At 41.7% G+C, this 24,876-nt stretch overlaps 1 protein-coding gene across 1 annotated transcript in view; it reads right to left on the reverse strand.

The window, feature by feature from the left end:
* Positions 1-24,876, reverse strand: part of MET (MET proto-oncogene, receptor tyrosine kinase) — a 422,785-nt gene that overhangs the window by 27,677 nt on the left and 370,232 nt on the right. The window contains exons 16-19 of the mRNA XM_078674354.1: positions 24,787-24,867; positions 20,173-20,354; positions 16,561-16,670; positions 10,295-10,460 (exon numbers count right to left, since the gene is read on the reverse strand). Coding sequence (XP_078530480.1) covers positions 10,295-10,460; positions 16,561-16,670; positions 20,173-20,354; positions 24,787-24,867 — 539 coding nt within the window. The remainder of the gene's footprint in view (positions 1-10,294; positions 10,461-16,560; positions 16,671-20,172; positions 20,355-24,786; positions 24,868-24,876) is intronic.

Below are 24,876 nucleotides of genomic sequence, written 5' to 3' on the forward strand. Positions count from 1 at the left end.
AGACATGAACAAAATGCGGGTTCAAAAACGTTCTATATTTGTGGCGCTGTTCTAGAATGACACTAATTAAATCGGTACCTAAACCTTTCCATCTATACTGGAGTAACTCGTTCAGGATATCATGTAACGGACCTGGATCAGAATGCTGACCCTCATACAATGTAATGAGGTGCTGAATCATATACATACCCGCCAGTCGTTGCTCGGCTGGGGGCATTTTCAGAAACATTTGTGCCACTATTTCGTCTGGAAAAGTGGTAGAATCAGTAGTCCATCGGACTGCTGATCGGGCTAGTTCTTGTTCATGCATAGTACTTAACTCACTGTAACCGATTCGTGATTTCAGAATGTGATCGGTAGCTTGAAACACTTGTTCTAGAGAACCTTGTTCTGGTGCTGAATGATGAAAAATTGACTTGTGTTCTAGGCGTAAATGGCGATCTGGAAATCTAGATTTTCCTACATACGCTATTCTGTCGGGATTCTCGTCCTCTACCTCTTCTGTAGAAGAGTCATTTTCTTTCTCGCTTACTTGTGCTGCTTTACGTTGATCGTGTAACCTTATTATTTCTTTACGGATTTTCTTGTACATACTTTCCATAGCACTGATGGTCCTGTGCTTACCCTCGGCTATATTATCACTCCACTTTGTCAGGGTTCTCATTTCGGCTTGATCTTTGGACGGGTAATCTTGTTCTCTTATTAAACAATTAATCAAAAACTTTAGTATCATGAGCTGGATCTCGGCTTTTCTTTGAGACATGACTTCGCCAATGCTTTCTGGATCATCCCCTGTACGGATGAACCGATATATTCTGTCTAGATCTTCTTTCATATTCGGTAGGGTGACTAGATACTCGGCCACCTTTCTTACACGTAATGAATATAAAACCATATTATCCTCGCCTGGGACTGGATCATAGCCGCATTCATTAAGGGCTTTTCTTATTTCTGCTACAGACTGATGTCTGGGCGTACGCTGTGACGCTTGTGCATGTAATTCGGCTGACGTTAAACGCTTATGTGGTGGCGGGGTCTGAGGAGGACCTCCTCCTGCGGCCCCTAAACTAGAATCGTCGACTGATCCTCTTCGTACTAGTGTGGCAGGAAATTGAAATGCGGGCTGAACTGGTATGGCGGGCTGGACCGGGGGTACCGTAACAGGTACTCCGGTGTCTGGAGGAGCGGGGAGTGCCTGATTTACAGGGACTGGCGGAGCGCGAACAGGATTTGCATATTCTGGGACTGTGTCGTCCAAATAGGACGAAATGAAAATATCAGCTGCGGTCTGTTTGTGACGTAGCTTGGTCGGAACTAATGGTGGCGGGAAATTACTGGATGCCTCTGGGGTCGCTTTTGGCAAGCCCTCGGCAAGAAGAGGATACATACCCTTAATAAGAGCATGCCTCTGTCTGTCTGACTGTTCGGTTTTAACTCGTTCACCAATCTCGATTAATTCCCTTTCTTGGGCTCGTTCCAAGGATTCTCTACTTAATTCTGACTTTCTGATTTCTTTTTCGGTTCTTTTATGAGATTCTTTGCGCCATAACTCGATGGCATCTTTCTGTGACTGTCTGGCTTTCTTTTTCCATAATGCTTCTTCTACTCTCATGATGCACTCGGCATCCCATGTGCCTGATACAGCCATCTATACTTTTCCTCTAACTGTTTGGTATACTCTACCCATAAATCTAGATACAATATGGCGCTTATGCCATGCTTCTGATACATAAAATGACCTGGACTGTCCCTAGGCGGGACAGGAACTGCTGCTTCTAGCAGACCTTTTCTAGTTCTCAACTGACGCAGTTTTGAAAAGAGCGGCATGACTGAACTATAATCTGGACACAATACGATACACAATAAACACGATAACTACTTCACACTCATTCCACGACATCAAGATACATGAAGAACATTTAAAATAACAGTTCGAACAGAATACTACCTGGAATACGGAAAACAGAATACATGAATTTTCTCGAGAACAGAACTGACTAGAACAGAAACTAGATGCACTGCTGAAACAGTACGAAACTTACCGGTCTCATACAGAGACACGTCAGGACCCGTATCCACCGGAGTGGACACTTCGTTTGTGGGACTGTGTACCACCAACCCACGGACCAGAGTCAATTAAATTGACCCTGTCTAGATACTACCCCAGTAACGGTACTCACCGGGCAGCAAGAACGGAAGGCCTCGGACTGGACTGGACTGCTTCGACGCCGGACGGACGAACTTCGGACTTCTGTTACAGGTGGGCCTCCGGATACCTCGGACCTTGGACTCTCGGCTTGGGCTCTGGTCGGGACTCGCCGCGTTCCTCCACCGTCTCGTCTGGATGCTGGACCGCCTCCTCCGTCTCCTCCGTGGGCCTGAGGGATACTTGAAGCAGAAATATCTGCACGTGCACGGTATGGTTCCGTCACGGCTGCAGAGGGTCAGGGGGCCGGCGTGGCTTCACCGACGCGTGGGGAAAGGGCAAGTCCCTATTCGGGCGCCATTATGTGGTAAATAAATAAATAATACCTCTATTTTTGCATGAATAAATGAATAACAGATAGCTCAATAAATAAGAGTCAAGATTCGAGGTAGTAGGAGTTTTGCAGGTTTATTACAGCATAAAGGACAGGAACAGGACAACCTGCATAGGAATAGAATGGCAGGGCCCAGCAGCTGCTGGGGCTGGATCTGGGATGAGCGCGCTAACATTTAATAACAATACACGATCATATATACTAAAACAGTTGCATTACAATACATACGATAGGCGTAGCAGTGGGTGTGGTCAATAGCAGTCGCGAAAGATAAGGATGAAAGTAGGTGTAACAGAGGCGTATACATAGACATGTGATGCAAACGTAACAGAATATGTCATGAATGGGGCGGAAACATGGAGGGGGCTACCTAAGGAGCCGGGACCTCTAACCTGATGGTGCGCGCAAACTGGCAATGACGTGTTACTAGGAGAAGCTGGGGGCTTCGAACTCTGTGCTAGGAGCAGAGACTGAAGTCTGGAGAGTCAGGGCGACATGTACCTAAGCAGTATCTAGTATCTGATGTTTAGAGAACATGTTGATATAAACTATAAGTCAGGAGGGGAAAGGCTAACTTGATTCTAAGACTGGAGCATGCATTATTCTACATGTAGTGCGTGATGAAGAATATTAAATGATCATTAATACAGTATTTCTCTAACGTGGAGACGTGAAGGCTAGACAATGACGGAAACTATTGATGCGATTCAGTAGCTTAGGAATGCAGAGAAAGAGGGCTGTACTGATAACTCGAATCATAACATACTCTTGGCAGACTCAGAGGCAGAGCCAGGCTGAACCGGGCACTGCGAGGCAGGAAGTAAGTGAAGGGTCGAGGATACAGGTGGGGGCTGTATCGCTCCTCAGCGAGGGCTCAGGAGACAGGAGCTGAAAACTGGTGTCCGGGCCCTTTTGAGGCCTAGAAACGGGGACTTTACAATGGAATAACGTGCACACTGAGAAACGTGGCAACGTAGCTTTACATAGGCCTGATATTCGTAGTATTCACGAGAACTGGAAACTGACATACTAAAGGTGGACACAACTATAATTGCGTCTTCAATTGAACATGGGGAATAACATATGCATATTAATCATGCACAGATAACATATGATGGATGACACGTAGGGACACAGAACATGGCAAAATTTACTTTTCCACAAGGGAAGTGCTACTGATCAGTACTGACCCAATCATAACATTGGAAATAGTGTTGTTGATACCAGGAGTGGAGGTCGAAGGGTTGCTGACATTCACTATCCCCAATCCTCCCCTACCGAGCAGGATAAGAGACATGGTTTTAAACAGACTAGAATTTCCGACTTCTTGTTCAATGGGGCCAACACCTGATGAGATCATTCTTCGTTTGGAAATATTAGAATACGTGATCAGAGCTGCCGGAACACGTATAATTCCAGATTGCTAAAGACTTTGTAAATAAACAGATTGAGAGATAACCTAGCGCCAAGTGGAAGAAGAAGACATTTAGGGACTTCCATTTAGTGGACAGAGAAGGGCTAAGGTTGTCCGTTGCTATAGAACTCAAAGACTGATCTTGCAGAAGGGATTATCAGCTTCCAGGTGTGGTTCGGAAAGGCTGAAGAAGCAAAGAAAAGAGATTTTGTGTTGTAGAAGAAAATCAGAACTACACTGTCTTGAGAACATGGAGGCTGGCAACCCGAACCGCAGGACAAAATGCATAGTAGGCACACTTTTAGTGGGAGTAATTTTTCTCATAGTTTTAGTAGTTACTATATCATATGTAGTGGGACATAGAAATGAAGAGAAAGCAACAAGGCAAACAAAAATTGTATCGACACAGAAACCTACTACTGCTGGTAAAAAGGGGGACAATACTGAGAAAGATAAAGCTTTACTAGCAGCAGAGACTCGTAGGTTGCATGTGGATGAATCACAGGGAAATTTCAAATCAAATGCATATGCTAAATTGCTTTATGAATATATTGATGTTATGGAGGCGAAAAATTGTTATGTTTGCATGCAATTGCCAGCCTCTGTAGACGAAGGTATTAGATATCATCATCTTCCATTGACTTATGGAATCACATGTAGTTTGTTGCTGAGCATATTTTATGAACGTGATGGGTTTGAGTATTATTTTTCAAATTTTGATGCTGTTTTACCAGAATTGCCAAACTACAAGCACTTGAACAAGTGGGATTATTATAAGAGTGAAGATAGATTACAGACATTTTTCATTCCTTGGAAAACGTTGGATACTTCACATGCCCGAAGAAATAATTTGACTTGTAAAGTGTCAGAAATTGAGAAAAAGTTTATAGGGCAGGTGGATGATCGGTATAGGAGACAGAAGATCTTAAAAGCTTCAGGCCAATGGAAAACAGATTGGACCGAGGAAGAAAGGTCACACCAAAGAAAGGGTAGTAATGGTCCAATAGCTTTAGATCGAGAGAAGAAGGGGAAACTGTGTATATATAGGGGTAAAACCTATTATGAGAATGTGTTTGTGGGAGAAGTAAATTGGGAACATGCTTTCCAATTAGAATATTATAACAAGGACTTCTTGAAGGAAATGCAGGTGATCCCGAATGTATATTTTGTTTGTGGAAGAAATGCATATGTGAAACTACTGGATAATTGGTATGGATCATGTTATTTGGCAATTGTCTTCCCCAAAATATACCATGCTGAGGATTTGGAAATTGTAGAGAGAGGAACTCAAGCTAGAGGAAGAAGGGATGTACACTATGAGGAGGTAGTTGGAGACGTATTTGGTGCTATCTTTCCTCTTTTAGGGATAGCACTGAATGATGTCAAGATTAGGAGATTGGCAACAGTTGTAGATAGGTTGTCCGCTAGTACTGCTAGATCATTAATGCTGGTGGAGGGAGAGATGCAATCGATAAGGGCAATGGTTCTTCAGAATCGACTTGCTCTAGACGTTCTGTTAGCCAAAGAGGGAGGAGTCTGTAAGGCTTTGAAGGTTCAGGAATGTTGTACTTACATTCCAGACAATTCAAAACCTCTAGAAAAGTACATACGGAACATTACTGAAATTCATCATGAGATTGAGGATTTGACACAGATAAATGTGTGGGAAAAAGTAGGTCAAGGAATGGGTAAAGTTGGAGGTTGGTTTGCCAACCTAGGAAAGGGTTTCATCTGGTACATACTGAAACCTATCATCATAATAGTGATTTGCATAATCACCTTGTGGGGATTGGTGCGGCTGTACCAATGGTATAGATCAAATAGGTTGCAGAGATCCATGAGAGAGCAGGAGAGGAGATTAGCTGCGATGCAGGATAACCAGTACAGGAGTCTGAGGGCTCTAGAGATGATGAAACGAGGGAATACTGCAACGAGTTCAGTTTGACTCAGTTCATACCTCAGGGATGGTGTTGTGATGGTGATGACTACTAAAAGTCATCAAAGGGGGGACTGAGAGAGCGCAAATTGGGAAAAAAATATAGAAGTGCACCATATTTACAAGCACGTTGTATCAGTTTAGTAAAGATTACATAAGAGTGTCGAATTTATAGAGTGAAAATACATAAGAGTGTTTAATCAAAATAGAATGCATATATCAGTGTGAAAAGCTAATGTAGAAGAGTGTAGAAATGTTAGAATGATGTTGAAATCCCATGTTATATGGTTGTTGTAGAGGAGAATGTAATTCTGCTAAACGTAGAAATGTGTAGACCACATGGCAGTTCACAGAGAAATGAAAGGTGCTGTTACACTCTCATACGATGTGGATTTTAATGTTGTTGTAATTCAAAGTATTATTGTTCATAGAACTGAAATATATGTTTTATAGAAGTGTTTCATATAACCATTGTGTGTAATAAGTTAGAATACTGTTTAGACTAAGAAATTAAAGGTTTGCAGAGTGCACAGGCCCGTTTCATGTAATTCTAATAGGCCTGAATATTATTATTATTATTATAATTACACTTAATTAAGCGCACAGCTACCCGGAGGTTTCCCGGCGCTAAAGCAGACAGAAAGTATACAAGATGAGGGGGGCATCAGATCAACAGCTTACATATTAAATAGCCAGGTCTTGATTCCCTTACGAAAAGTCAGGAAACACATTTCAGAATGTAAAGGTAAGGGTAGGGAGTTCCAAAGAGAGGGTGCTAACAGGGAGAATGAACGACCTCCCATTTTAGCTCTCTTAACGCGCGGTACTTTAACTTTATTTTGGGTGGATGACCTAAGTGTGCGAGAGGGGACATAGTGCTGCACTAGAACAGATAAGTAGTGTGGGGCTTTTCCAGTCAGGATTTTGTGCATAAGACACAAAGCCTTGAATTTAACCCTGTTCTCAATGCGCAGCCAATGCAGTTTGCGCATGAGAGGTGTGGTCGATGTTCTAGCAGGAAGGTTGCAAATAAGGCGAACAGCCATATTTTGTACCACCTGGTACTTCCTAGTTACCTCCTTGCAGGCACCCAAGAGTAAGATGTTCCCGTAGTCCAGGCGTGAGATGACAAGAGCCTGGACTACCGTCCTCAGGGTGTCAGCAGGCAGCATCCACGTGATTTTCCTCAGCCACCTGATGATGGTAGTACAGGTGGCGGAGACTTTCACGACGTGCTGCTTGAAAGACAATTGATTGTCAAGGAGGACCCCAAGATTACGAGCAGTCGTAGTTGGGGTAGGGAGAGGACCCATCTCCGGTGGCCAATGTTGTGGGCCCCATAGCGAGATGTCCGGGCCAAACAGAAGCAGTTCTGTTTTGTCCCCATTTAATTTTAATTTGTGCTCAAGCATCCATGCAGATATTTGTCGAAGTCCATTTTGAAGAGAAGAAGAAGGAGAATTTTTATTGGTGGAGAGTGAATAGATGACTTGAGTGTCATCGGCGTAGGAGTAAATTGTGAGACCTGCCTGTTCCGCCAAAAAAGCCAGGGGTCTCACATACAAATTAAAAAAGAGGGGACTAAGGATAGACCCTTGTGGAACACCGTGTTTAGAGGGGAAGATTGATGAAACAGATGTAGGGGAAAACACTTGAAATGTGCGATCAGAAAGAAAGTTAGCAATCCAGGCCAGGGCGGAACCACCGACACCCACAGATTTCAAGGTGGACAACAGGATAGAGTGGGAGACGGTGTCAAATGCGGCACTCAAATCAAGTAATATGAGCGCCACTGGCTCCCCATTGTCCACCTTTAGTCTAATGGATTCCGACACACCAAGAAGAGTGGTTTCAGTGGAAAAGCCAGCCCTGAACCCGGATTGAGAGCCATGAAGAAGATTAGAAGATTCAACGTGAGAGGTGAGTAAAGAATTGACATGTTTCTCCAAAATTTTGGAAAAACATGAAAGCAAAGAAATAGGGCGGAAGTTCGATGGGATGTTGGGATCTGCGTTGGCCTTTTTTAATAATGGAACCACCATAGCATGTTTCCATTCATTGGGAACGATAGCTTCAGTTAAAGACGCGTTTAGAACCTTCAGGATAATATGAAGTAGGGCTGGATCCAAGGAGCTCAGGACTTGTGGAGGCATTGGGTCAAGGGGGGAGCCGGATTTAATGTCTTGAAGATATTTTTTTAAAAGTGTAGGAGAGATAGGGTCCCAGACATGCAGAAGGGGAAGCACAGAAGTGGAACCAAGGGTGGTATCAAGAAGGGGAGTACATAAGGTTGGGTCAGGATTAATTAACACAGCAGAAGTAGAATTAAAAGTATCATAGATTTTATCAATCTTCTCAACGAAAAAGTTGGCTAAAACCTCACACTGGACAGTGTCCAAACAGGGGTCTTTGGGTACAGTAGATGCACCTGAGAGCTCCTTAACGATTTTAAACAGAGCCTTGGGTCTATTTTGTGCCGTAAGAATAGTGGAATTGGCAAAATTGGCTCTGGCGGTGTCACAAGACGAATGATAGGCTTTAAGGGCTACCTTATATTTTAGTTTCTGGTCAGAATTATACTTTGAACGCCAAATGCGTTCCAATTTTTTACAATTGGATTTTTCTTGGCGAAGAGCATCAGTAAACCATGGTGCTGGTGGGTGATGAATTTGAGGTTTATTTTTTTGAATCGGAAGACAAACATCCAAAGCTGTTGTCAACCATTGTCTGACGGTAGGTAGCTCTTGAGTAGTTATACTGGAAAACATAGGTTTTTCATTTGCAAGAAGGGAGTTAAGTTTATCAATATCTAAGTGTTTCCAGTTCCTACTAGCTTTGTGAGGGAGAGCGGGGTTCGAGGGTTTAACCATTGCTGTTTCAATTGAAAAATTAACAATAAAATGGTCCGACCAAATAACTGGTGTTGAGGATTGATAAGAGATGCTAGAGAGATTGGAGATAATGGGGTCTAAAAGATTGCCGGCTTTGTGAGTGGGGCCAAAATTGTGCAAGTGAAGGGCCAAAATTGTGCAAGTGAAGGTCTAAGGCTGCGAGATCCTGTAAGAGGCGAGAATAGAGAAAGTCATTTCTTTAGATCTGCATGTGCTAGTTAAAGGAAGGTCATGTTAAGCATAAATTGCGGAGCCTGCTCGAAGGGTTTACGACTTAGAAGATACGGTGGAGGCCGGAATTTGGGGCCCACAGTACAAGTGTCTGTTTGCAGGTGCGAGGAGGTTCCAATCAAGAGAGTGATGAATAGACTTTTGTTCCGGGAGCCAGGCACAGGCCTGGAGGAGGCTTCAGGAATTTCCTGGGGGGTACCGTCCTGCCAGAGAAGAGCCTGAGAAGCAAGGTCACCACGCTAACGATGGGCCCAGAGGAGTATCAGCATGGAAAATGCCAGAACCGACACCACGTGAGGGGCGTCTCTAAGGGGCGTCTCTATTGTAAATGTGATTTTGTATTAGGGACAGCACCCCTGGGTGGAGTTAGAGCAGATGGTCTGAGGAACCTAAGAGAGCGGATGGGTAGGCAGATAGGTTAACTGCGAGAGACCGATTTACAACGAAGACTAAGGGAAGTGAGTGATCTTCTTTGGAAGTCACCACGGCTGACACCTTTTTAGGTTAAGATTCTGCTAAGTAGGGATGTCACTTAGTCTAGTGTAGGGACAGTCTAATCTGTATTTCCTCCTTTCTGTAAATGACTCACAAGCTACGGCTCGTGTCTATTCTTGCAACTCTGATGATTCTTGAATTGGGTTTGGTGATATTCTTTTGCCGACTAAGAGCATTTAGAAAATTCATGTTTGTATTGATACCCGTATATCTTTTAAACCTTATTTTGAGATGTTTGTATCTCCAGTTAACTTTGGCTTTATAATAAACTTTTAAAACTTATTCGTGGTAGGTGGTTCTTGAGAGTGGTGTAAGTCCTTAACTGTTTGACCTAGTAGTGGATTGCCTTTTACTCTATGACAGGTACCAACGGTTTAGTCGACCTGAGTTGGGATCTAGATCTATAACAATAGACCAGAAATCCCGCGTTAGCACTTATTTCAGCCTTTTTTTCTGAGAAGCCGCCCTCACACGGCCTTACAAAATTAAGTTCAAATTGAGGAACTTTGAGTGCATTATTCCAAGACCGGAAACGGAAGCCAGTTGGTCAGGTACTGGCTAAGTCCCATGCGTCCTGATTAAACCTGTGTATAGAGAGACTGAACATCAGTAAGGCCAGCCAAGCTGTTACTGAAGGCTGTGTGGAGAACATGGAAGACAAAAATAAATCTGCCACTGGACAAACACAACACAACCATCCAACAATATCAGAAGACGAGGGGGCAGGTTCTACAGAATAATTAGTAAAGATGAACGGGCATGACATTTAGCAGAGAAGTAGCATTACCACGTCTGATTTTGTTGTGAACTTCTGAGTCTGCAGGCTCTCCAGCGCCATCCATTTGACTGGCAGCTTGGCTCCTGTTTTATTGTGCACACTGTAGTACTCTTTATCATAAACATCTCGGGCGAGGCCAAAATCGGCAACCTTAACAGTAAACGTTTCATCAAGCCTAAGAAATAAAAAAGAGAATGGCAAAGCGTAGCAATTAATATATCACTTGTGATCCAAAGAGTAGAAATATGCGTTCCTAATCTTGAAAACCTAAGAAAAATCCAAACTTCGTTTCTTATTTTAACTGCTGCTAAGAAAACAATTTAATTTTTGCTCATGTCACACGACTGCCTGTTTGTGCTTCACAATAGCAAATATATGCAACCATTAGGTTAAAATAATCACCAGTTTTAGTATTCCTACCGTTTGAATCACGTATTTCGATTTTGGGTTAATGCATTAATGATTACAAAAGTACACAGAATGGCCACCATACCTTTTACACAGTGTTGGGTAATAAAACGCCATTGTTTTAAAGGTTAAAAATCAGTCTCTGCTTGTCATGTTATGTATCTGCGTTGTCATGGAGTGTAGGTGTCAACATTAGCAATGCCTACTATTAGAAAATGGCTTATTTTCCTTTTTATACAACATCATTGCTTGCTTCCATCTTCATTCCCTCAATTTTGGCTGAAATATTTCTATCTCTGATTCCTTTGTGTATCTGTATGACTGTATTTCTATGTAAACATCACAGCCATTTTGCATTTTGAATTCCTCTGCTGTCAATATTACCTCGGAGAGTGTTAAGTGATAACCACACACGGACTTGTGTGTCCTAACGTTTGAATCAAGCTTTTACTTTTGGGTTAAAGCATGTAGGGCCAGGTGTATGTAATTCCTATTTACCGACTCTTAAATACCGACTCATACCGAATCGGTATTTAAGAGTCGGTAAATAGGAAGGAGGCAGATGTAGGTAAAAAATTACCGATTCTGTAAGAGTCGGTATTTACCGAATCTGTAAATACCGATTCGGTATTTCACATTGATTCCTATGGGCCTTGAAGCCCATAGGAATCAATGTGAAATACCGATTCGGTATTTACAGATTCGGTAAATACCGAATCCTGCAAGGGTGCAGGGGGTGTCACTTTGACACCCTCTAGCACCCCAAGTACAGGCATGTGTGCCATGTGGCACACAGACATGCCCTAAGGGCATGTCTGTGTGCCACATGGCACAGGTGTGCATGCACAGATGTGCATGCACACCTGAATTCGGTATTTTACCACCCAATAGGATTGGGTGGTAAAATACCGAATCTTAAGGGCCTGTGGCACTCTTAAGAGTGTCACCTACATATGGATTTACAGAATCTGTATATTTACCGATTCGGTAAAATACCGAAGTGGTAAATTTACCGAATCGGTAAATATACCGAGTCTGTAAATTCAGACCCACCTACATCTCAAAAGCCAAATACCGGTCGGTAACGGCCAAAATCGGCCGTTACCGACCGGTATTTGGCGACCTACATCTGGCCCTAATTCTTATAAAAGTGCAAAGAATGCCTACATTACCTTTTGCATAATGCCGGTTAAGGAAAATCATTGTTAGGAAAGGTTTAAAAGCAATATTTGCTTGTCATAATATCGAGCTATGTTGTCGTATAGTATAGGGGCCCTTGACCTGATAAGTGTATTAAACATGCACAACCTTATTTATGAAAAGTGCTGCATCGCTGGGGATGAAACAGCGATGCAAAACTTTTCAGTGCGCCATCCTTGTGACACCAAGGATGCGCCCTATTTACTGTAAGGCGCTCCATGTCACAAGGATTTACAGATTCATCAGGAATCCTGACGTTTCTGCACAAAAAGTGCGCACTGCTGGATGTGTATCTGGAAACAGACCCAACTCTAGCAATGTTTCATTTCAATCGGGACAAGCCCCATGTGAAAAAAGCCTGCGTCACCCCCGGGGCCATTTCGGCCATTAGGCAAAACTAGGCGGCCGCCTAGGGCGGCAAAAGGGGGAGGGCGGCAAAAAAACACGAGTGTGAGATCGCCTGTCACTTTATTGCAACAGCTTAGGGATGCAGTGGAGGAGAACATCAAACACAGCCCATCTTGTCACGCCAAAGATGTTTCTAAAGTAAAGGGAGAGCAACAATCCATTTGTGTTGCTGTTGTTTATCTTTGGCGGCTTGGTAATTATGGTTAGGCTCATCACAGCTCTGACACTTCGAATAAATGCTGCTATTTGGGGGAAGTCGGCTCCAGTGGAGGTAATCAGAAAAAAGAACAGTGTTCCCAGGAGGGAACTAAAGGTGCCATATCAAGACTGTGTCGGATTCGATAAAAGTAATAGCTTCAAATTCTATTTTCAGGGCCTTAGCGAGGTGCCAACTGAATTCGGTACTACATGTTCCACTTCAATTAAGATGTACCGCATCGGCTAAGGAGCCGTAGCCTTCTTTGATAAACACCTGGCGCCTCGACGACCTCCATACTAACCTCTGCATAAAATATTAATCAGACCTGGCATATGTTGGCTCAGCAGCAGGTGCGCAATAAGTGGCAACTTATGGTCTGAAGAGCAAAATTAGATCCTTGGTCAATAAAATAACAAAAATGCTAAAGGAGGTACAAGTCTGTTTGAGTTATTATACATATTCCAACAGAGCTGAAATTATAACAAGGATGTGGCTATCATATACCCATGGGCATATATATCCAGATGACCATGCTATGCTGTGCAATTACAGCCAAAATGTCCAGTTACTTCCTCAATAACAGCCACAGCACCTCATGAAAAGGCACAACTATGTACGAAAGGCACAGCGATCAGGAACAGCATCGTTGGTAGCAGTGCAGGTTTCAATTATATTCATAGACTTCTGCTATAAGGGCTCAGGGCGATTCTCCATTGGGAACATTTTGAATGATATGGGGTCAAATTGTACACTGATTGGCTCAATAGCCATTGGTGTGCCAAGCCAGTGCAGCCTGACGCTCCCCAGGCGTGGACCACATTTATTAAAAATGTGCAGTGGATACACTGTGTATTTCAATTGGTGCACCTACTATGAATTGGGTGTATTCCCTTATGTTAAGAATTACATCTAGTATGCCAGTGTCAGAAGTTTGCCAAGAATTACTTTACATATGCCGTTGCCAGAAATGTGTAATTTCCACTCACAAACACACATGCTCACATGTACACACAGACACATATTCTCTCTCTCTCTCTCTCTCTGTCTCTCACACATACACACAATCACACAAATGCACACACATGCACTCACTGTCTCTCTCACACATAGACAGTTTTTTCCAACTTTCCTGGTTTCAGCTGCCAGCATCAATCCACTACTGCTCCTTAGCTGATGTTGCATGAACCCTCTGGCAGCATGCAGTTACTTCCAGGCTCAGGCTCTGAGGCAGGTAACTGAAAGCTGACCTCTGTCTGTCTTGACTGCACAGAGTTCAGTTTTTCACTTCTAGATTTTTCTCTGTACCTTCTTACATCTTGTTACAGTATGGAGTGAGGTCAGAGAGGCTCCTGAGCTCACCATTTGATGAGATGGAAAATGATGAGATGACAGCCTGGTACAGGGATGGGCCAGTCATTAAGTCCAGTCTACTCTGCAGCAACACGAGCAGAGTTGCCATTGTAACTGGCAGTTGAAGTTCTCAAAGAGTGCTAAACGATTTTGTTGGAAGAGAAAGACTGAAAGTGCATTGAGAGTGAGAAACTGCAGAGGCTTGGATGACAGGGGGACAGAGTGATGGTTGTAAAAATGAGGGGGCGGCACTTTTCAATTCTCGCCTAGGGTGGCAAAACACCTACAAACTGCCCTGGTCACCCCTTATGCCTGCTTCAAGCAGGCGTAAGGATTTGATGCAGTGACACCACAGAAGTGACTCAGTGAAATCTCATACATTTCACAGCGCCACTTCTACAAGGCTTTTCTGCTTTGGAATGCCCACCTTGCATACATTATACCTGTTACAGGTATAATGTAGCGCAGGGGTCTATAAAGTGAGGAATCTGCATAGATGCGTCACTTTGTATATATGGCGCAGTCTGGTGCATTTTTTACACCATCGTAGTATCACCAAAAGTGACGCAATGGCAGAGTAAGGGCCTCATTAATGTGGCCCACAAAATATAATTCTCTAGAGTTGCTCAACAATATGGAGAAAATATACTTGAGAAATCAGAGTACAGACATACCTAAGTGTGACAGTTCAGAGTTCATTCACATAGTAATTTACATAATGTTTAAGCACATTATTCGTCTTAAATATTTGTTGCCCCTCCGCGCTATCTTTAGAATTAGCTTGGTACCATATTTTTTAGGTGTTGTTGAACTGTCTGATACTCTGTGTTGTAGAGTATGCCATATTTGTGAGGGTGCAAATGGTTTACAGCCTTCATATATATTGTCAAATATAACTCTGTGAGCTTATGTTTTAGGTTTAATAAAAAGTGACATGCACCAAGCTTTTATGTAGGTTAGCACCAAGTTAAGAAACAGGAATGTCCCCATCTGGGGCACATTAGAACAGATAAAAACATGTGAAATTCATGCCTCTGGATGAAGTGGTCACATAAAAGGTGAAGGGAGGAACACATGGAAATAGTTCAAAGCACTGGCAATTGCTCTGGGTAGCATTCCAGCCCTTCGTTTCTCACCCAACATGTCACTCTAGACAGAGGCCTGCATTATGCAAATCAGTACTGGCCCTGCCCTTCATGGGAGCAGCCCAGCTATGGCCTCCTCCTGAAGGGAAAAGAAGCAACCCTAGACTAGTATCAGCCTTTTTAAGCCTCATCAGCAAGGCAAACCTTGGATCCTATGACACTTTGAGCAGGAGACCCAAGTCGCGGCATACCCTTTGCCACGTAGGGGATTACATCGATAATATAAAAGCTGATGGGAGGAATATTTGCAAATAGTCTAAAACATTGTCTCTGGGTCAAATTCCAACCAATTGTTTTTCACTTACTCTTCCGCTCTAGACAAAGGCCTGCTTTATGCAAATCAGTGCTGACAACTGCTCTTCATGGGAACAGTCCATCAGTCTCAGCCATTCTGCTTCGGCCCTTGACATGGCCTGGGTGTGCTCAACCCAATCTTGAAATGGTCAGTCATATAGCAGGCACTTTGAAAGTGTGTCTTACACCATCACTACTGATACATTTTACATTTCCTTTCCTTGATCGTGTTAACCTGAGTTCAGTAAAAATAGTGCCTCTGGGATTCTAAAATTCAGCTAATTATTGGAAAGTCAGTACTCTCGGTTAATGACATTACCTAGCACTCTATCCAGCACATTGCTCTTTGAACTGCATTTTAAAAGGATTAGGGTCATCAGCATCAAACCTAGTGTCACAGAAAGAAATACATCTGGGAATTCAACACATTAAATAAGCAAGCAACTATTGTCAGAGACCAGGCTCTGAAATGCACCTATCAAATAATTTTCCTAGCAAGGATTCTAGCTTCCTGACAGGAATTTCTTAAGACCTTTTCGTAATTAGATTTTAAGAAATATGTATGAGTATGAGTACATTAAGTGTGAATAAAAGAAATATATGTTAATGAATTGACATTTAATTTAATGAGTTATGTGCTGAAACATTTTATTCTATCTGTTCTAGGTTTGAAATTGATATTTTACATTATTTTACATTTATATTGTATATTCTAATATGTTTTAGTATTTTTTTTAAAGAGTAATACATTTTAATAATTTTCTCTATACCTTCCCAAAGGGAGATCTCCACCACAGTGATGGAGATCTCTACCTACATGTGAAAAGGTATTTGTAATAAGTTAACACTTGTAAATACTGTTGTAGGAAGCTCCACCAGGGGGTGCAACATGTAAGTCCACACTTTGCAGTAAATCTACACTAAAAAATGATGAATAGCAAAAAAGTGTAGACTAACACCTAGGTGTAGTAGTAAATTTACATGTGGATAAATCCACGGGCTCAAAGTTACTCTTGTAAATAGGACTCAACGTTTTTAAACAGAAAATAAAATAGTTAAACAGTAGTGGTGGTGATCCCAAGAAAACTGGCATTTATTCCCTTTGAACCATGAGGAGATAGAGTAGGTGATGGGGTCCACAAAATAGCGACCACTGCCCGTCAAGCTGACACCTTATTTGTGAGCTTATGAAATCAGCTTATTTTCCATTTACAGGGTAATGTCAGGGATAGAAAATTGAATGCAGGATGTGCATACATTATCATACTTACATGCAATTTCTGGCAGCTAAATCTCTGTGAACAAACTTTTTGCTGGCAAGATATTCCATGCCTTTTGCAACTTGAAGTCCAAAACCTATGAGATCTTTCACAGTTGGATTCTGTAATACAAAGGGACATTTACGATTGCAATTATGGCAGTACTTTGATTGCCAATAATCATTCCCAACACATTTGTACCAAACTAAGAATTTCAGGTTGTGTTCAGATTGAACTAAAAATGCTGCTATCTCAGTTCGACAGTGTGTGCCAAAATATTTATGTTCTTCTGTTTATCACTGACTCTTTTACACATAAAACAATACATCTGCTCAAACACACACACTGATGATGAGGCGAGGATGTAGTCATTACTTGTGCATGTCATTACATAGAAACGCCTTCTAAATGTTTATGGCAAGTTGTAGCATGCATGAGGGCCCACAAACTGTGACAGTATAATGTAAATGCTACTTTGTGTAAGCATCAGATATTTATGATTCTGTAGAAGTATGTTGTACATTATTTAGCTGTACCCCTTGCTCCTCTTGTCCAAGCCCATTAGTACATCATCAACTTTGCTTAAACTATTGTTGCTGTTTGCTTAGAAGGTACATTGTGCTTCTACTTTGAAAAAGCACATCAATGTATCTCTAATAGGATCCTGTTCATCAAAAACAATGTACCTCATGCTGGCGAGGTACACTAAGACTGAGCACACTGCAGGAAGTGGTGCCAATTGATGTTTACATTGGATAGATGTTCTGTTACACTGCATGCATCTTTCTTGTGGCAGAATTGTTACAAAATTACTTCAGTAAACAAATAATAATTTCAACCCATGATATCATCTACATTTGTGGCTGATGCTATCTAAACAAAAATGTGAGTGCTAACAGTATGTTTCCAGAGCAATCTGTTTATCTGAAGCCAATAAACGTTTAAGAGATATTGAGAACTATTTATCACAAATCTTCTAGGAGCAAGTAAAGACTCTGCACTTTTCCACAAAATATTTAGGCATGTAGTCACAAACTGCATTTTGTGGTATGTAAAGTAATAGTACAGTAGCACTATCCAAGTGCTACAAAACGCCATTCAGAAACATATTGCCGGAGTCCTCCACCTCTAGTATGTTGTCTGTGCGGTGGTCTCTGCCACGGTGGGGAGATCTACACACATGCAGCTATATATTTTAATTGTAAATGTGGGAGAGACAAGAGGGAATGGCCGGAAATGGGGACTACTTAATAATAAATGGGAAGAGTTTAGGACAGCTTAAAGAGGGGTTAGGAATGGGCTAACAATACCCTCCCAAACACGAGTTAGACCAGTGCTATTCTCAAGGAATAATTCTAAAGTTATCACAGCCCTCAACGTGCCAAAACAGGCTCGAATTCACTCTAACCAAGACTTTCAGTACATTAAACACCACTTATGGCCAACCAATTGAAACTGCAACACATTCCCATACAAAAAGTGGAGGCAGAAAAATAAAATAACACCCCATATTTTGACATTTAAAATACATATATATTTTCATGTAAAAAGTGATATCTCTTTGTTAGTTAATTCTTTTACTTTAAAATGTTAAAAAATAAACTTCATAAAAAAGTAAACATTTTAACTTTTATTAAAATATGTTCAATAATGTTGGGTAATCAAATTTAGTTTTTAATAGAAGTTAATATATATTAAATAACATTAAAAGTTAGTGAGGGTAGAACTTTTTAAAATATTATTTTAAAAATACTATTGATAAATTACATTAATATATTTAACTTAATTAATTATTTAATACAGATTTGATGCGATGAGTTAATGTGCTGTCAGATTTAATTTTATTTTAATAACTTCTAGGTTAAAAAAATAAATATTTTAAATTCATTTATATTTATATTTTTCATGAAAATATTTTTTTTACATACAGAACTTCAATATTTTTCTCTATTCTTTGAAATACCACAACCATGGTGGCAGAGATCTTCACCTATTTTAACAAAGTTACTAGTTGTAAGTTTACACTTATAAATTCTGTTGTACGAGGCAACACCCCAGTGTTGATTTCTCATTTCCAGCTGTCTTCTTTAATCCCTTTTGACATGGAAGCGTCCTTTGAAAGACTTAAGGCCTGATTTAAAGTTTGAAAAATAGAGTAACGTACGTCTGGATGGCAGTGGAAATTAAGTATGCCATTACGACGGTACTCAGTCTGTCAAATATAGAGATGATCACCTGTCTAGCAGGCATCTTTTTATCTTGAAAGAAACCGCTATCATGGCAGTTCCCGTCAAGTTGCAAAGATTTTGGTGAGTGGCCACTGTTGTTTTTGGTGCCCTACATCAATCTTTTATTTTGTTTGTTGTCCGATACGAACTCCCAATGTGGGAATTTGTTTCTTAACAAAAACTTGATGACTGTCACAACCCGGGAGATTTCTCCCAGGTTGTTGTGGTCATTATTGTTTTATTCTGTCCGTCACTACCAGACTTTTGGTGGTGCTGATGGACAAAAAAGACATCACAGGTGGAATGAGAGTTTAGTGAGCAGGCTACTACAATAGGATTGTGATGGAGTACCCTGCCCACCAAACTCTAAATCTGACCTAGGTATGTGTTGGGTCAACTTTGAGAATTGCTAGACCTGTGAGGAAATTACCTCTTCCTTATGGGATTTTGATACAGACCAATCAATTTTAGATATAACCGCACCGTTGATGGACCACTTATAAAGGGAACAGTTAGAAGTCCATTGACATCTGAGGGATCATTATTGAAGCATCAGGATAATTCAAAATACAAATTGTTAATAGCTGTCGATCGTCTAATGGTGAAAGAATAGGTCTAGACTTCTAGACTGTGTCTAACCCAACCTGAGTGATTTGCCAGAGCCACGATGAACCTCTTGGAAGTACTCCAAGTTATAGTGTACAAATGACTGTAGAAGGATTAATGACTTAAATCGATGATAGTGTAGTAATAATACTGAAATGGTATATCATCTCCCTAGTGCAGCTACTCATGCATCATGCAAATGATATCCTATGGCAGTTCAATAATAAAAGGTGGCATCCTTTTTTCACTACAGATAGTGTTTGATAAAGTTAACTGTCCCTGCTTGAGTCTGATATCCATAGTTGCATAAACAAGTTTACCTCTGCCTTGCATTAGTGTAAGCTAACATTTATAGGAAACTTTCAACTGTAGTGGTACATAGCATGGTATAAAATAAGCAGTTCCTATGAATTGTAGCAGCGGGAGACTGTCTATTGCAACTCACACTTTCCTTGATACAGCTCTATAATATAGTCAGTACAGCTAAGAAATTGCTAAGTAATGTGCGGGCATATTTTCCATTGCTCCCACAGTTTTATGGTTGTAGATTATCCTGCCCAATTCTGCCTGACTCAACGTACAAACACATTGTGATTTAAAGAATATTGATTCCAAACGAAAATAGTTATGCCACTCACTTTAACAAACATTATCTGTGACTATCCACGAAGTCTAAAGATACTTTATAAATTGCATTAGATAAAAGATTTTCATAGAAGATGCTAAAATAATTACTGGTGGAACTCTTTACTTTCAGATACTTATTTCATCACACAGGAGCACTACTTACATGAGTTTCATTCCTGATAAAGTTCCGGAGATCCCCATGCTTCATGTATGGCAGCACAACCAAAGGAGACCCTTCATTGGGGAGGCAGATTCCCAACAGTGAGAGCACGTTTGAGTGAACAAAGTCTTTCATGATGATACCTTCTTTTAGAAACTGAGCTACTTCTTCTAGATCTGTAATTCCTGGAAATATCAACAAGAGAATCAATTGTCTTGTACACACTTTTTCCCATATCTGCTTGTGGCAAATCATGCAGAAATTGTTCATGATTATGTGCTTCTTTCTGTTACATTAGAAGTCAACATAAACATTTGCATAGTGTAGATTCTGTTCCTTTTTGTGGACTAATAAGAAAAGACCTGAGTCCCGATTATAGAAAAAGGCGGACAGTCCCGGTTTACGCCACGAGCACCTTTTAAAAAGGACGCCTGGGGCAGATCGGTATAGTGCACCAAGTTTTCAAAAATGTGTGCTTCCTGCAGGGCAGCCAAGAGGACCTTGCATGAATTGAAAGATGGAGCATCTCCTTAAGGCTGTGCCTTGTTTCACAGTGCAGACACCATCCACCTGCAATTTAACAAGGGGACAGAGATCCCCATGCAGGTGGGTGTAGTATGTAGCGGCATATGCCTGCATGGACCCCTATGCCTCCATGGGATCCCTTTGCCCCCGCCAGAGGACCACTCTCGGATCGGGCATCAACCATGCACCAGCCTTCTGTGGCTCACTGTCGGTGTACCTCTTAAGCACCTGTTTGCCTCTACGGCCGCATCTGTAATATGGCGTGGACACAGAGGCAAAGTGATTACCTCATTTGCATGGGACCATGCCCCTAGGTAAATAAGAAGAACACCTTCCCAAAATAGTGCTGGTGTTACATGTGCACCAGCACTAACAGTATTGCAGAAGTGGGAGAACAAGCATCTACTGCCCCTTCTGTAATACCATGGTGCTCAGTGGGTGCACAAAGCGGGTGGACATGCCCATTGCACTCCAGGGAAATATGTCTAATACTATAATACAGCCCCTGGTGTAACTATGAAGGAACAGCAGTCCCCTTCTCAGATGTTAGGGCTAGATGTATCATTGTACAGGCTGCAAAAACTGGTTGGAATTCACAAGTATTTTTGTGACCAGAAATACATTTTGGGGACCAGCCTATGTACTATTGGGTCAGTCAGCAAAAATCAGATTTAGTGTGGGTCACAATCTGACTTAATATGTATTAGGTAAGTCGCAAATTACAACTCACTCCAACTGAACATAATCATAGCTTCCAAGAGTCAGCAGACCACCATGTCTGTGACTGCGTTGAAAGTATTTTAATTTTTTTTAACATCCTGATTGCCTTAAAGGAAACAATGCTACTTGCAAAAAGTTTTTTTTCCCCTGAGAGTGTCAGTCGTCCCCCAGACCATTGCTGCTCCCCCAGAAACCTTTTTAGCAATTCACAAAGGGGCAGGGGTCCTAAAGGGACCCTTTCCCTCTGCATATGAGTAAATGAGTTGCCACGCCAGCTTAGAGGTTGGTAAAATTTCAATACTTTGGGGCCACAATTACAGTTGTAAACTATTGATACAGAAGGTACAGATACAGTATTTGGAAGTGATGCCCAAAACATGCCCGTTCCAAATACCAAATTAGTATCCAGTCGCTAAACCCTTTTAGGACTTAGTAAAACTCTACCAACTCATGAAAAGGGATTGGTACTTCGGAAACACATTTTCTATGGTTCCAAACTCTGATTAAAAGTGTTTCTGACCAGAAAAAGATGAGTTCATCTGGCCGTAAATCACAAGAGAGGCACAGTGGAAGAGTAGGGGATTAGAAGGCAGACTGGTGCATATGTGAAGGTGATGCAGTGTTTCATGATGACAGAATTTCATTCGATGTGAGGGTTTCAGGTTGATGCAGGTGAAGGGTAGTGAGACAGGTATAACACTGGGGGCATGGTTAGTAAGGCAGAGTTGCACAATGGGTATAGACTCACAAAAGATCTAGGGAAGTGAGGCAGTGGAGAGGCACAGAGGCATAGGAGAGGCTTGAAAGGGGAGGCATGTACGAAGGTATGAGCAAGGAGACAGGAACAAGAATTGAATGGGGAATGGAAAGAAATTGTGAGGGAGGCATGGGAGGCAGAGTGGAGTCACAGAAGGTGTGGAGCATGCCCGTGGATGACTGAGGGGAGCCTTGGTGGGGATAAAAGTGGTGTGAGATGAGATTCTCAAAAAATATGTAAGGGCACAGGAGTCATAAGCCCTTCAAAAGCAGAGGGGATAAAAGAAGAGGAAAGAGAAGGGCATTTGTGATAAAATGGAGTTACTGGAGACACAGCAGTGGGTGGCAGATACGGTGTGGCACAAGAATGGGTCAGCAGAGGCAAGGGCATTATTGGGCACAGTGGGAGTCACATATTTATCCTCTAGTATGGGTAATGCAGAAAGTCATGTCTAAATATGGACAGCAAAGCAACATCAAACGAAACAGGAGGTAAAGGCACAGAGAGGAAAGGGACAAATGGACACGAATGTAGGAGAAATTTTCCAGGCATGGTGTCAAGGACAGTGTAGGGCTTATAAGGAAAGGCATGAGCACCACTGGGAATTCCTCATGCAAAGAGAGCACACATAAAGTGTGGCCACAGGGGATGAAGGGAAGCCCCTGAGCACAGGGAATCCATGCAGGATCACAGGATTGTTTCTGTCAGCTGTGCCTTCTCAGCGGTTTCTTCCTCTGTCTGGCACTTGCTGTCCTCTTCTCCTTTTAGTTCCCCATAAATGAAATTCTCCTGTTTAATTTGATGTGTCTAATACACTGGTCCTTTTTGGAATTTCACCTCAGTTACCTACCGTTTTGCACTCTTGAAGGTACCCCATTTTAAATGACAACCAAATGGTGGTCAGTCTTTTTTGGGCCTTGCACCCTCTATTTGGAACTCTCTGCCCCTAGACACAAGAACCATATAAAAAATGTTCTCTTTCATAAGTGTCTCAATCATGGTGTATTTTACGTGGTCACTTAGGTCTGGACAAGAACGCCACCATTATACATGCTCATGTTTGAAGTTGACATCTTTCTTGAATGTTGACACTTGACACATATTTGTTTGCATGCTTGTATGGGACAATTTCCTCTGAAATGGCTTTGCTTATATTTACATTTCTTTGTCATCATATTATCAAATGCCTTGAACATTCTGTATGAGGGCTAAGTTCACTGCACACAATGTTGATGTTTGTTATTGTATGCTTGGGGACAGCTCTGTAAAGATAGAATCAATAATGGCGGCCTGGCTGGGCATCATGGTTGAAGTTTAATATATAAATGACATCACAACTTTGTTTAGGTAGAGAAGCATTTTGCTGATACTGTTGAGGTCGAACCATGCCGGAATTCCAGCTCAGCTGAATCCTGTTTATGTCCTGAGATGGATGGTGCTCAGCTCCACACCAAGACGGGCCGCCGATGAAACTGCTAACTGGTGAGTTAGATCACCCTAAGATGATTTAACTCCCTGACAGATTCACCCACACTAGCACACTTGGATAGGGAGCGCTAGGTAGGAGCATAACTATACTTATATGTAAGCATATAATTGGTGTAACAACACAGTGGTTGAACTGTTCATTTTCTTTACCATTCTTGACATTATAATTACTGTGTTTTGTTTCCTTCTATTAATTATTGCAGTGCACGTACTGTACACAAGAATCATGATGCTTCAATAAATACTTTAAATCCAAAGTCAAGTATTTCTTGTGTCTCTCTTTGGGCATGCATTACTTGCGAAAGGGACTGATATATTTCCACGATTTCCTTGGGAAGTCAGGGTTGGCATGTTCTGAGGTTGCACATACCACCTGTTACCTTACCAGGTTAGGAGTACAGGAGGTGCACTGCGAGCTAACCAGGACAAAGGCCAGTAAATCCTGATGGTGTGCAAGGAGTCAGTCTTGCACAGTTTTGATGTTTATGTTGTCCAAACGCACAGTCTTACTGATAAAGTATACACCATACGACAGGTGTTTCTCTATCTAAAGCCTTCTGTACTTTTCAATGCTTGGTTCAGAACTGGTGCACTTCAATAGCTAGTACCAAAAAAAACAACAGGATGTACATTTGACCTTTAGAAGAGAATAATCTAACCTAATCTACACTGAGCACAAGAAGGCCAGTGTTTCCAAGAATTCAAAGGGGCAAAAGAAAACCATGGGCGAAGAGAGGACTAAGGGATTAGGGAAATAGCGCATCAGAAGCAATGTCAGCTTTTCTCCCAAATAGAAGAGATTCGCAAACAGTCACACACACACCTCCTCCACACACACAGACTCACACACAGATAAGAGGTAAGGCATCAGCAGTGCCTACCACCCTCTCACACATAAAGACTATCACAGGTATTATACTGTCATCAGAAATGCAACCGTCCCATCTGCAGATAGCAATGGTATTACGTGAGCAAAATCCGTGCTGAGTTCCTTCAAACACACATAGACAAAGTACAATACAAGCAGCAGGGCAACAGTTCAAGCAAGCAAAATATATAATAAACAGATACTTTCTCTTAATTTATAAACAGTAACTGCATCCTACAGATGAACCTATTCTACTTACTGTTGAGAGATTTCACTGCACAATGGATTTTCTTGTTGTCATTTTCCAGCAGTGTGCCATGATAAACACATCCAAAATGCCCTTGTTTTA

Source organism: Lissotriton helveticus, chromosome 1_1, assembly GCF_964261635.1.
Source record: "Lissotriton helveticus chromosome 1_1, aLisHel1.1, whole genome shotgun sequence".
Taxonomy (NCBI): Eukaryota; Metazoa; Chordata; class Amphibia; order Caudata; family Salamandridae; genus Lissotriton; species Lissotriton helveticus.